At 35.7% G+C, this 15045-nt stretch overlaps 1 protein-coding gene across 2 annotated transcripts in view; it reads right to left on the bottom strand.

Annotated features, from left to right (window-relative positions):
- The window catches only part of LOC149791334 (uncharacterized), a 101412-nt gene that overhangs the window by 71183 nt on the left and 15184 nt on the right, over positions 1-15045 (bottom strand). For both annotated transcript variants that reach the window (XM_089969875.1, XM_089969876.1), the window contains exon 2: positions 9465-9651. In XM_089969875.1, coding sequence (XP_089826001.1) covers positions 9465-9638 — 174 coding nt within the window. In that variant the 5' untranslated portion in view covers positions 9639-9651. The remainder of the gene's footprint in view (positions 1-9464; positions 9652-15045) is intronic.

Here is a 15045-nt window from a genome sequence, read left to right as displayed (position 1 = left end):
ACAAAGTTGATAAATTATAAACAGACACATAAACTTGATTGCCAAGGTATGTTGCTGTTGTTTTTGTGGGGTTAACGCCATTTTTCAGCACACGATAGGCTATACATGGTGGCCAGTATTAATGACGAAGAACCCGGGAAATCTCCGGAAAGAACCACCAACCCACGAGAAGCTACTGGCAAGCTTTCGCACATACCCACATTGGCCGAATCCGAGACTCGAACCCACGCAGACAGAGGTGAGATGGCAGTGATCCATAATGGAGAGCGCTTTAGACCACTCGGCCACTCAGGGCCTCAATTGCTAAAGTACATACAGGAAATTATAAATTGACACCTATAAACTTGCGCAGCAGCAATATAACCAACATATATTTGACACAAGAAGCTACATATAACACTCCCTCCTGCATGTGGTTATCATAACCACAAAATAACAGGTTTTATAAATTCCACCTTGGGGTTTAGTCAAAAAGTTTGGCAAACAGTCTCAAGGACAGACAGACAAACGGTATGATAATATCCCTGATGTGAAAGCATGGGGTATGATAAAAGAAACTATAGAAGTAAACATATGAATACTGTCTAATTTTAAACAATGTGTCTAGACCAGTGGTTCCCCACCTTTTTTTTTTTTTTGCCATGACCTTAAAATATTGTTTTTCTGAGCCTCGTGACCCAGTTTTCCATGCTGAAAAGTTTTGCCACCCTAATAAAAAAAATTCTGGGAACCATCCACCACTTCGTTATGACCCTGATTTGGGTCACAACCTGGGTGTTGGGAATTACTGGTCTAGACAGTATGAGGTTCCTCTTACCCTTCCCACCCTATTTTAAATATTTTGGACATTAATGTTGGGATGTGTCAGAGCCTCGAAAAGTTGGAATTTGCCACCAGTGTAGATAGCGGCCACCCTATGTCACCATATCATGATGGCAAAATTCCAACTTTTCAATAGGCAATCGGTTCTGACCCCACACCCCAACAATAAAGTCTACATATTTAAAATTGGGTCGGAAGGGTCAGAGGAAATTTGGACTAATTGGACATTAACTTGAAATGATACACAATGGTCTAAACAATAACTTGAAATACTATGCACAGGTCTGAACATTACGATGAAATGATGCAGATGGATAATTACGTTAACTTGAAATGAAATACACGAGTCCTAATGTTAACATGAAATGATGCACATGGGTCTGAACATTTAACAGAAAAACATTAAAGGAAGCAAAGCTACTTTCTACTGGTACATCTTCAAAAGTTGCTATATATTACCTGCCCGGTCCTAAACAATTTCCAAACACCTAAGCTATTCCACCCATTACAACAGTGTCATACCCACAAAATGACCTTACTATTATGCCATTATTTTTGTTATTATTGTTATTTTTAATTTTGTTTCTGTTAATCTGACAGTATTCTTAGTTACATATCAAGGATTTGAGTCATAACTAATAACAGTATGCAAATCACAGAATTAAAAATAACTTTACCTATGCTATAAAACTCTTATATTAATTAAGTCTTATATTACCTCTTCTAAAGACACTGGACTATCTCGACTATTTGTTTCTCGTGATTTCTTCACATTCTTTGCCATTCCAGGGTTATATTCATCATGCAGGTTCTCTTCCTTTATCAGTAATTTTATCTCTGACTTAAAACAGACATGTTCTTTTTCCTCTTTTACCCCAGTGTGGGTAATATCACCCTCGGGGTCGACCTGTGTGGAATCAGGACTTGCAAGATATTTCATCTTTTTATTCCCAAGCTTTTTTAAGCCCCCCACCTTGCACTCTAAACAGTCTGTTGTGAAAGTGAACCGTCTGAATTACATTAAAACCATTAACACTGCCTCATCTCCTGGTGGGTGTTTACATGATGCCAAGGAAGACAGTACTAAAGTTTATGTTGATTTTTTTTCTCCCAAACAACATTAACATTTCCTGTGTCTTGCACATACTTTCCAATCTACATGTGTTCAAATACCCACTGGTCAAAATCACTCAACCATGCTCAATATTTTATAGTCTCCATGAATGAAAGCTATAAATCACTTCATCTTTTGAAATTTCCTCCACAAAATACCATGGAAATGAAGTTTAACAGACACACATTTTATATCCTTTTTCTGTTCAGAAAAATCACAAAACCACCAGTTTTAAAATAAATAAAAAAATCTGAAATATCTCCAGTTTTCTTTGTTGTGCAGTCTACATTCCTAGACATCCAGCCAGCAAGACCTTTTCTCCCCTTACACACACACCAGCTGCTACACAAAGCAATTTAGCCATTTGAAACCAGTGCCAAATGTTCTGATTGGTCAAGTAAGTGCATAGCAAGCCAATCAAAAGCTTTGGTGAGAATTATAAAGGAGAAAAAACACCTGGCATTAATTTAGCCTTTGATGAGGTAAATATCTTTACATAGGAGTGTTTGCTTTGAGTTAGCAAGCTGTTGGTAATCCCATGCACTCTGTGGTCACTGTGCAGATTTTGCTGAAAAGTAAACAATAAACTGCCTTGTGAAATAGAGCACAGTGTGGCTCCAAAGTAATCAATCAGTCTGATGTTAGTTAACACTGGTGCCTAATTGCATAAACTGAAGCCCCAGGCATGGGAAATGGATCTTTGATTATTTTCTGGGTCTGTTATTGAACTGGCAGTAATAAATGGTATGAAGGAAAAGCTATTCATTGGGTAAAAAAAAATCTGAAATTTGAAATTGAAACTGTTATGAATCTGTAACCATGGAAACAGCAAATCAGAAGTGGGATATTACAGTGGAAACTTGGAAAGACCTTATTCACAGTGAATTTACATTCATTATAAAACTTCATGATTAGTAGTGAGCTTTTCCTTTGGACATACAATAATAACAATGAGTTTATGCTAAACATTTACATTTCATTAATTTTATTATAAATTAAAATTGTCAATAAAAAGAACTCAGTGTTACAAACTCTATGTGATGGGTGTCAGTTAACAATTTTTTTTTTTATAAATAGAAATTTTTATTCACTTCCTGTACAGTCTGTAAGAAATAACCATAATTAATTTCATTATTGAAATATGTCAGATCCAAAGATATATGGTTTAAGTGTCGGGATTTGCATATGTGCAACCGAATGTTAGTCCCATATAAAACATGTGTGAATGCCAAATCCTCAAATATGATGGATCGCCTCTTTATTATGCAAAGTTATAACAATGTTGATCATTGTTACTTTTTAAATGAAGGGCTGCTCTATCATGGTATTTGTGATGCCTCTCTTGTGGAAAAACACAAGCCTTTTTGGAATTAACTTCCCCAACCAAATAATAATTACACTTTTCTCTCTCTCTCTCTCTCACACACACACACACACACACACACACACACAGACATATGAATGACAAAACATTTCTGAAGGGAATGAATATTTGTACTTTTTGCAACATAGGCATCAAAACATATTACCACTATCCTTCTGCACAGGTCACATTGACCTAGTTTCACAGTAACTGTACCGAGTTTGCTAAGATCTTCATCAGCTTTCTTCACTCTGGCATTACATAGCAAATTCAGAGATGCAAGTCAAACAAAAGCATATCAATATGCTTTCCCAAGTTTTTAAAGAGGTCACAAGGTCTCAGCGGTCAAGGCACTGGACTTGTGACCAAAAGAGGTGGGGTTATTTCCACCACTGGATCAGCCCAGATTCAACACCTGTGTGTCCTTTGTTACAGCGCTTAACTCAACTTGCCTTAGTAAGGTATAACCTTCAAAGTGTTGTTTTACCAAAAAATTACAAAATAAAGTTAGGTTTTTTTACTGACCCATCTACAATTATTAGGAAATGGATCAAAATTGTAATGAAAACTATTTAGGCATCAAAATCAGATTACAGTGCCCTAGTTTATGGGCAAGTTTGCTTTAGTCCATAAGATCACATTTTCTTGAATGTGTAAGTTACCTCTGTGGCACACAGTTGTGGCAACCATATGGTGCACAAAAATACCTCTGAAAATATAGTAAAAAATTCTTTACAGTTGACTTCAGACCAGCTTAAGCAAATCCCATGCATACAATAGTGTTACAGAAACAGAGATAAATGCAAATATGTACTGTAATCAGTGGAGCATTACAAGTCAGTCACTTTGACCTACTTTTGACCATTACCTTTCAAGATGAATACATCTAGTTACATTACTGTACAAACAATGGCATTTGAGAAAATGAGCTAAGTGCAGAAATCTAATGCAGATGCTTATATTGCCAACGCTGTCAAAAAAGTTGTTCCTTTGTCACATCTATGCTCTTAACACATTAACCACTAGCGACGACTTAACGGGGCAGGAGGTAGTAGCCTACTGCCGAGCTCTGTAGTGTCATGGTCATGCATGATACACTAAAGTGAGTGGTATTATAGAAAGGTAGACAGATATAGCTCTACAATGATACCAAATAATCTGGAATATCTAGTTGCACTACAAAACTACAGATAAAAAAATCCTCATTTTTTGGACCCGACTTTTTTCTACCGAAAATTCGCCCGTGGTCGGAATCTGATTATGTTTCCAGATTTTAGACTTTTTGGTCTCAGATCTAAGGCAAACCAGTACGAACTGCAAACAGACAGATAAGCCTTTGCAAAAAGTAGGATAAGATGGGTTTTTGGAATAAAGAGTGGTCTCGATACAAAAACAATAGCTCTGTTTAGCAAAAAAAAAAAGAATTCAAACTTTTACCCTTCTGCTCATGCGCAAGTCAAATAGCCAATGAAAAACAATGTTTCTAACACAACTAGGAGTATGTTATTGAAAGATCACTGGGGATTTGGTGTTTTCAGATCTATTCATAATAGCCTTCAAAATGTGTTTCCTACTCGATTTTCAGGCAAAAATGACAATAACCTCCAGGGATTAATGTGTTAATACAAGACAAAAATGACCATAAAAGTGTACTAATAATAAAACACATTTGTATAAAAATAAATACTGTATTTTGGTACATATTCTGTTAGGTATGCATGAACTTTTAATTAACCTAACTATAGTTTATCAGTATACAGTCCCTCAGGATACCACTGCCCTCTTATAATGTTAGTATGGTGGTCTCTTGCTATAACCCCCTTATACCACTATCCTTCTAATAATATATGTATGGTTGGTCTCACTATAACCCCCTTATACCACTATCCATTTGTAATGCAGGTATGTTTGTCTTGCATTATAACCCCCTTATACCACAATCCCTCTTATAATGCAGGTATGATGGTCTTGCTCTATAACCCCCTTATACCACTATCTCTCTTATAATGCAGGTATGCTGGTCTCTCACTATAATCCCTTTATACCAATATCCCTCTTATAATGTAGGTACACTGGTCTTGCTTTTTAATCTCCTTATACCAGTATCCCTCTTACAACATAGATGTGGCTATGGAGCTCCCTAAACTGGCTTTTGGTAATAAGAAATGCAATTACATTGTTTTTAACACATATGCATCCTATACATTTGTGTTTAGGACATTAACATGATAAAGCCATGTTAGAACATCCCTAACTACATGAATAAGTCTCCTTCACTTATGATGCAGATCATTCATATGGTTCCCACGAATTGTGTTATAAAGAAAGTACTGCATAATCAGCCATAAAGCATCGAAAGTAGCACAATAAATATTAGTCTGGTGTTTAATAGTCCTCCATGTGGATAAATGCAACTTGTGTGCTGAATCCAATTTTGTTCTCTCTATCATTATGAACTTGACCTTTGGTCTTTCAACCCTAAAATTGATAGGCTACTTCCCTACCCAGGTGCATGCCATTCACAAAGTATGAGTCTGGTTTGTGAAGTACAATTAATGCTATTCGTCAGAAACCATTTGTATTCTTCTAGTCACCATGACCTTGAACTTTGCATTTTTTATTCCCAAACTAACAGTCCTTTTTTATCTCAAGTACAAGCCATCCACAAAGCCTGGTAACCACAGATGCTGGAGAACTCAAATTATTGCAAACAGCTACAGGTGAAGGGGCATCATTTTTAATTTTTTCAATCACAGAAACCCTGACCTTTCACCTAGTTTCCTAAAATGTTAATCAGTATCTTCTAACTGTAAGCCATCCATAAAGTACTGTAACTTTGATGTTGGAGAACTTGAGATATGGCAGAGAAACCAATTTTCTTTTTTCAGTTGAAGTGACCTTTACCTTCGAGTTTTTAACCTAAAACATTGATAGGGTTTCTTCCCCAAATACCAAATGCAAGCCAGCCACAAAGTTTGGCAATTGTAGATGGTGGACAATTTGAGATATTGTAAAGAAATTAAACTTGTGAGAGCCAGCTGGACATCACAATATGCATAACTATATGGAAGGCATATAAAAATGATTCAGGACCTACGTTATATGAGGAGCATGTTATATTGAAGATGTTTATTACGAAGGACTAATGTCCTATTTCTACCTGTTGGGAACACATTATACTAAGTACTACTGTACCAGTTTTACCTGTCAGAATAAATTATAATGAGGACTACTGTGCTAGTTCCACCAGTCAGAATAAATTATAATGAGGAATAATGTACAAATTCCACTTGTCAGAATAAATTATGAGGACTACTGTACTAGTTCCATCTGTCAGAATAAATTATAATGAGGACTACTCTAGTTCCAACTGTTGGAAGTACATTATAATGAGGAGTACTGTACTAGTTCCACCTGTTGGAATAAATTATAATGTGGAATACTGTAAATAGTTCCAACTGTTGGAAGTAAACTATAATGAGGAATACTGTACTAGTTCCACCTAATGAGCGTAAATTATAATGAGGACTACTGTACTAGTTTCACATATTGGAAGCAGATTATAATGAGGACTACTGTACTAGTTCCAAATGTTGGAATTACATAATAATGATGAGTACTGTACTACTTCAACCTGTCAGAATAAATTATAATGAGGAATACTGTAATACTTCCACCTGTTGAAAGCATATTATAATGAGGATTACTGTACTAATTCCAACTGTTGTAATTACATTATAATGATAAGTACTGTACTACTTCTACCTGTCAGAATAAATTATAATGAGGAATACTGTACTAGTTCTACCTGTTGGAATCAGATTATAATGAGGACTACTATACTAGTTCCATCTGCCAGGATAAATTATAATGAGAAATACTGTACTAGTTCCACCTGTCCGAATAAATTATAATGAGGAATACTGTACTAGTTCTACCTGTTGAATCAGATTATAATGAGGACTACTATACTAGTTCCATCTGTCAGGATAAATTATAATGAGAAATACTGTACTAGTTCCACCTGTCCGAATAAATTATAATGAGGACTACTGTACTACTTCCATCTGTTGGAAGCAGATTATAATGAGGACTACTGAGCTAGTTCCAAATGTTGAAATTACATAATAATGATGAGTACTGTACTACTTCGACCTGTCAGAATAAATTATAACGAGGAATACTGTACTACTGTAATACTGGAATTACATAATAATGATAAGTACTGTACTACTTTGACCTGTTAAAATAAATTATAATGAGGAATACTGTACTACTTCCACCTGTTGAAAGCAAATTATAGAGGATTACTGTACTAGGTCCAACTGTTGGAATAACATTATAATGAGGAGCACTGTACTACTTCTACCTGTCTGAATAAATTATAATGAAGAATACTGTACTAGTTCCACCTGTTGAAAGCAAATTATAATGAAGACTACTGTATTAGTTCCAATTGTTGGAAGTACATTATAATGAGGACTACTGTACTAGGTGTACTTACTGGAAGCAAATTATAACAAGGACTACTGCTCTAGTTCATGTGTTGGAACCACATAATAATAAGTACTTTTGCATTAGTTCCACTTGTTGGAAGCACAATATAATGAAGAATACTATAAAAGAGCCACCCACTGGAAGCACATTATCAGGACTGGTGTACTTGATCCACTTGTTGGAAGCCTATTATGAGGAATACTCTACAAGAGCCATCAGTTGGAAGCACATTATGAGGACAAGTGTACAAGTTCCAATTGCTGGAAGCACACTACAATGAAAACCAATGTACATTCGGCCAATGTGGGTATGTGAAAAAGCTTGCCAATAGCTTCTCGAGGGTCGGTGGTTCTTTTCGGGAATTTCCCAGGTTCTTCCTCCACCATTAATACTGGCCGCCGTGTATAGCTTATCATGTGCTGAAAAATGGCGTTAAACTCTACAACAACAACAACAATAAAACCAATGTACTAGATCTACCTATCAGAAACATTTTTGCAAGGAAATCTTTCTAGATCCACCTGGTAGAAGAATATTATGAGGCTACTGTACTATATCTACTTTCTGGAAGCATAATATAATACTACTGTACTATATCCACCTGCTGGACACAAATTATGAGAATACTGTACTAGATTCACCCATTGGAAGCATATTGTAATGAGAGAAATGTATGAGATCCACCTGTCAGAAGCACATTATAATGAGACTACTGTATGAGATCCACCTGTCGTATGCATATTATAATGTGGGACTACTGTTCGAGATCCACCTTTCATACATATATAATGAGGGATTACTGTTCTAGATCCACCTTTCTTAAAAACATATTATAATGAGAGAAATGTATGAGATCCACCTGTCAGAAGCACATAATAATGAGACTACTGTATGAGATCCACCTGTCATACATATTATGAGAGACTACTTTTCGAAATCCACCTGTTGTACACATATTATATTAAGGGACTACTGTAACAGATCCACCTGTTATACACATATGATAATGAGGGACTACTGTTCTAGACCCACCTGTTGCACGCATTTTATAATGAGGGACTACTGTTCTAGATCCATATGTAGTACACATATTATCATGAGGGACTACTGTAATAGATCCACCTGTTGTATGCATATTATAATGAGGGACTAATGTTCAAGATCCAGCTGTCATACGCATATTATAATGAGGGGCTACTGTTTGAGATCCACCTGTCATACACATATTATAATGAGGGACTACTGTAATAGAGCCACCTGTTGTATGCATTTTATAATGAGGTACTTATGTTCGAGATCCAGCTGTCATACGCATAGTATAACGAGGGGCTACTGTTTGAGATCCAATTGTCGTACACATATTATAATGAGGCACTACTGTTCTAGACCCACCTGTTATACCCATTTTACAATGAGAGACTACTTTTGAGATCCAACTGTCATACGCATTTTATGATGGACTACTGTTCGAGATTCACCTGTTATACGCATATTCTAATGAGGGACTACTTTCGAGTACAGGTAAAGTATCGCTTTGTATCAATTCTTCACTTGTTGTATTGATATGCATATCAATATGGCAAAAATAACTGACACATTGATGTATAATTTCCAAATTAATACGTGCTGGTGAAGTCAAATGTAAAAAAGAAACAACTTCATGCTTACATTATGAAAGCTGTTGTTGATGTCCTTCCCCTTCAGATGTTTTTCTTCTCCAAGGATCAAACCCTGCATGGCATTAAAGGATTTCTCTCTCACATTTTCATTTGCATCCACCACCATCTTGGGGCTGGAGCCAGGGCTGCTCTTCCCCACTTCCTGCTTCACACTCACCGCCATCTTGTCATGTTGGCTGGAAGAGTTAAAACAAACAGTCAATGGAGAGAATTCAGCTCTCACTTGGGATCACGTTACAGCTGACAGAATAGAAATATGATGGGACAAAGTGTGGAGAAAGTCCCCATTTGTTGATATACAAAAGATTAAACAAAGTTATAAAGGTGAGAATCTAGCATTCAGTAACACACACACCCACCCCCAAAGAAAAAAAGTTTCCGGGCAGCTGACAGTCCCTATTTTTTACTGCCAACAATAGGATCCTCCCTCTCCCCCCGCATTTAAAAAAAAATATCATTGTCATATATATGTTCATAAAAAAAATTTAAAAAATCCCTACCTACCTACCCTACTTTTAAAACCAATGCAATAGGAAACCCAAATAATTTTGGGGGCTAACATGAATTCTTACAAAGTTCTGACCAACATTAACTGCATTCTTGTGACAGCCACAATGAAGCATCCCTATCACTGGCCTTTTGTTTCTCTAGCCCTGGCAAACATTTATAAAGTTTTAAATGCATGTAATTCTAACAATGGTGAACTGTAAATGTAAATGTGCATCCTTCAGGATCAACATCAATGATTTTAAAATGATCCTAACACTAAAAAGCTGAAAATCTTTAGGGTGAAAAAACCTAAACCTTCTAAATACAAGTGCATATTTTCTTAAAATGACACCAAATTCTATAGAAAACATTTCAAATAAACAAAAAGAGCCAAATCCATTAAAAAAAATATCAGTTTGTTTTTTAAATACACAATGATTTTCAAATGGAAAACCGTTTCCTGCATATCATCATCAAAAGGTGCTAATCAAGTTGTCTTCAGAATATATACATATCTAACTTTGGAAGTCATATCACTGAATAATGTTGATACACTTAACAAGAATTTGTTCTACTGTCTGTGGTCACTGGCAAAACACCCTCTATTTCAAGTTCATCCTTCATGTAGTATGTATGAGTATGGCATAGCTGTGTCCTATATGTGCTAAACATGATACCATTTCATTTCTGCAATTTGTACTACATGTCACTGACTCTAATGCATTTGGTTAAACATTCTGATGATTGAGGATTTTTCATCCTACATATTTTGCCAAGCATATAAAACATACAGATTGACAATTAATTTAAAACTTAAAGTCCTTATACAGGATGTTTCCCTGCAGAAACAATTGACTGCATGCTAGCTGTTTTTATTTGCCCTTTCATGAACCTTGATACCAGACCAACCAGGTCACCAACTGTAAAGCACCTATGTTGTTTTTATTTGCCCTTTCATCAACCTTGACACCAGACCGACCAGGTCACCAACTGTAGAGTACCTATGCTGTATTTATTTGCCCTTTCATCAACCTTGACACTAGACCGACCAGGTCACCAACTGTAGAGTACCTATGCTTATTTATTTGCCCTTTCATCAACCTTGACACCAGACCGACCAGGTCACCAACTGTTAAGTACCTATGCTGTTTTTCAGACTAGATGCAGATCATACTTTGGTGAAATTAAGAAATTGCAAAATATCAGATTTTTTTATTGTTGTTGTGGGGTTTAATGCCATTTTTCAGCACACGATAGGCTATACATGGCGGCCGGTATTAATGGTGGAGGAAGAACCCGGGAAAACCCCAGGAAAGAACAACTGACCCACGAGAAGCTACTGGCAAGCTTTCTCACATACACACATTGGCTGAATCCGAGACTCGAACCCACGGGGACAGAGGTGAGATGGCAGTGATCCATAATGGAGAGGGTTTTAGACCACATGGCCACTTGGGGCCCCAATGAGCTATTATAATATTTTTAAAGCTCCTGAAATGTCATGAACTTGGTTCATGAACAATTCAAGTACTGTGATATACCACTAAGATATTTCATAAAAATGTTTATGACATTTCTTAGTATCATTATATTTATAAAATGTTCATAAAAATGTATTGTACAAACTTCTCACAATATTTGTGAAATAAAAGTAATGATGAATATAAAAAATTTTTTTAAAATGATATGATACTGTATATATGTTCATACCTGTGTATATAACCTGAATAGTTCTGGATTAATATAGGAAAATATTTTCTGGCCAGCATGAATAAAAAAAATGTACTTGCTATAAAAGCTTTCAATAACTTTGTTTTAATGTTTTCGTCCATGACTGTCATAAACTGCATATTCTATCAACTTAGAACAATCACTCATTGCTAATCTGCTGTAAAACCCGGCATATGTAAACAACAATTATCCTGATTGGATGACTGTGAAAGAAGACGTGATATGATTGGTTAATATACGCGCAAGATTTCAGCAGATGATCCTCCTTTTCTCCCACAAACAAGAGCACACAAATGGTTCTGCAACAAGTAAAAACCCTGAACAAAAAATTTGGACTCCATTACAATGGACAGATGAGAATATTGTTAATATCATTTCTTTTAAATAGAAGCGAAGAGAAGCGATTATGAACAGTATGAAAAAAATGATTTGGTGAGAGCAAACTTAGGCAGAAAAGCATACACAACCAGGATCATCAAAACTACGGTATCTTTTTCTTGGTCATTCATGATTATTTCAGCGAAAGTTACATGGATATTTTATTGGTTAGATGTCATCATATTTGTTTTAACCAAACTTTATCAGACAAATTTGCTCTTCGAATTTTTGAAAATCACTGTACATTATCATACCCCCCTTTGATCTCGATACAAGACATATTCTGTTTCGTGACATCACTATTTCTATGATCTGCAGTAATTTGGTAAATTAAAACAAAAACAACTAAACTAGTTAATGTGTCAAATTGTACATAATACAGATGCAAATAACAACATGATGAAACCAGAAGCAGTGATACACCACATGTGAAGTCGGAGTGGATGCATTAGTGTCATTAGGGCCTACACCAGTGACACAAGCCTGAATTTTATCAATAGAAAACGGCAAAAAAATTTTGAAAGCATGAAATAACCATATCTGTACTATATATATCATTATTTAGTAAGGGTGTAACGATATACCGATTTACCGGTAAATTGCGATACAAAATGCCTGAAACGGTATATCGCGATACGAGTTTAGTAATACCGGTATACCGGTTTTATTTTCTTCCCCAACATTAGCCAGTCCATAACTAGTTTTGAGCACACCAATGTCTTTTATTGCTCTTACCGTAGTTACCAAAATGGCAGCTTCTGTGTATGAGCTAGTGAAGAACCCAAGAGCAAAGAGTTCTGTTTGGAGTAATTTTTCACTAAAAAGGGAGTTTAGCACTAATACAATTGACAAAACTGTCGCTGTGTGTAATATGTGCAAAACTGAAATCAAGCACGCAGGCGGTACGACGAACCTCTTGACTCATTTACGGCGTCACCATCGATCATTACTTTCCATAAGTACTGTGCAACAGAGTGACACAACCTCTAACACAACAGCCGAAGGTTCCATTAAAAGTGTACGTATTGTTTCAGATCGACAACCAAAGATTGCTGTTATGCTAGGTGCACAGACTAAATACAAATCTTCATCACCAAGGTCCACAGCTATCACTCGTGCCATTGCTAGTTTCATCGTTCACGATTTGCAGCCGTACAGTGTTGTATCAAACAAAGGATTTTTAAACATGGCAACGGTGTTAAGTAATTAGTCTCTCAGGTTCAAACCAAGAAAGGTTGGGAATCACTGATATTATTAATTTACTATATTATTCATTTTTCTAATCAAAGTAGGATATTTATCAATGTGATAATTTGTGATTATGTGTTGTTTTTCTTGTGTTTATTCCTTGTCATGTTTTGTACTACAAGAAATGAATCGTTAGATCATTTTGATTTGAAGACTTTCTAATCAGGCAAAATAATTCTACAACTCTTGTTTCTTGCTTGTAGAAGTTATCACATGTTGATATATTTTTTATTTTCTAAACAAGTGATGTGATTATTACAGTTACTGGGTGTTTTGGTTGAATTAAAAGCAAGATGGTTTCATTTTCTTCTTCATATTGTATTAAATGCAAGGAAATTGCTCATTATTTCAGTACAAAATATACAATATCAACATTCCAGTCATAAATGCTATCAATGACCAATATGTATTGATACGTATCGCAATACAGACATGCCATATTACAATATATTGCAATACATATTTTCCTGGCAATACTCACCCCTATTATTTAGTGTAATGATGTTCTCAAAAATTGTCATGTGTGACTTGGATTTTTAATGTAGCTTTAACAATTATTCAGTCATATTGCTACGATGTCTGCAGTGTGGCAGTTTACAGTGATGTCTAGCAGTCTGGGGCATCATGTCGCAGACATGTAGCATGATGTCCCACCCAGTCACATTATCCTGACACCAGGCTGACCAGTCCTAACACTTGAACCTCTTAATGCTGAGTGCCAAGCGAGGAAGTTAGTAACATTTTTGTAAGTCTTTGGCATGACTCAGCCAGGGATCGAACCCACGACCTCCTGCATCCGAGGTGGATGCTCTAACCACTAGGCCACCAGAGTGGTTTAAAAATATTGTCATATTTTATTGATTAAAATATCTGTCTCCAGTGAATATACCTATGGCTAGTCAGCTTCAGTTAAAATACAACTAGTGACAAAATTCTCCAAATAATATAAATGCTCAGTAAGTGTATGTCTAAGAGATTAAATAATTTTGAGTTGGATCATAATCATTCCAGTAAATAATGTGGGGTACAATAATAATGTGCTAAAAGCTGAAGACAATGTTTATCAGAGGTTATCTGTAGTTAACTAACTTTCAGATCAGACAGAAGAAAAGTAAAATTATTAGTGGATGAAGTTTTTAGGTTAAGGAAGAAAATTTGAAAACTGGAGGATCCTATGGCCAAGATGGAAGAGACATTAAATAGTGACTGCTGCAGCCATGTTTAAAGATCCAAACAGTAATTGGATGGAACAGCTTAAGTTAAAGATGGAGACATTCAGTAACGGCAATGGGCAGAACTTGATTAAATTACTGGCCCTGAACGTCTTCACAAGTGAGTTATCTGATGGGTCAATCTCTGGGAAAAAGATCGGTCATGCCAAATACAGTCCCCTGACAATGACAGAACATACAAAATGTGTTGCTAAGAGTAAAACAAGAATACTGCTTGTCAATTTACATGTTCTTTGTTGCATATTAGAAATTAAATACCATTTTTAAGATAATATGTTGCATTTTATACTGTTTTAAAAACTCCACGTCTAATGTTATTTTATGATTCAGGATGAAATGTTACTTTAGGTAATTATGAGTTTGTCAGATAATCAAATTTTGTTATGGGAAATGTTCACGAAGTCATGAATCATTGAGAAACTATGTTCATCATAGTTCATGAATATGTTCATGAACATATTTATGAATGACGATAACCCAATTTGTTAACTT

Source organism: Sinohyriopsis cumingii, chromosome 9 (assembly GCF_028554795.1).
Source record: "Sinohyriopsis cumingii isolate HCF-2022 chromosome 9, ASM2855479v2, whole genome shotgun sequence".
NCBI classification, from domain to species: domain Eukaryota; kingdom Metazoa; phylum Mollusca; class Bivalvia; order Unionida; family Unionidae; genus Sinohyriopsis; species Sinohyriopsis cumingii.
Note: the sequence above shows the minus strand (reverse complement) of the source record. Positions and strands in the feature narration are given on the sequence as shown.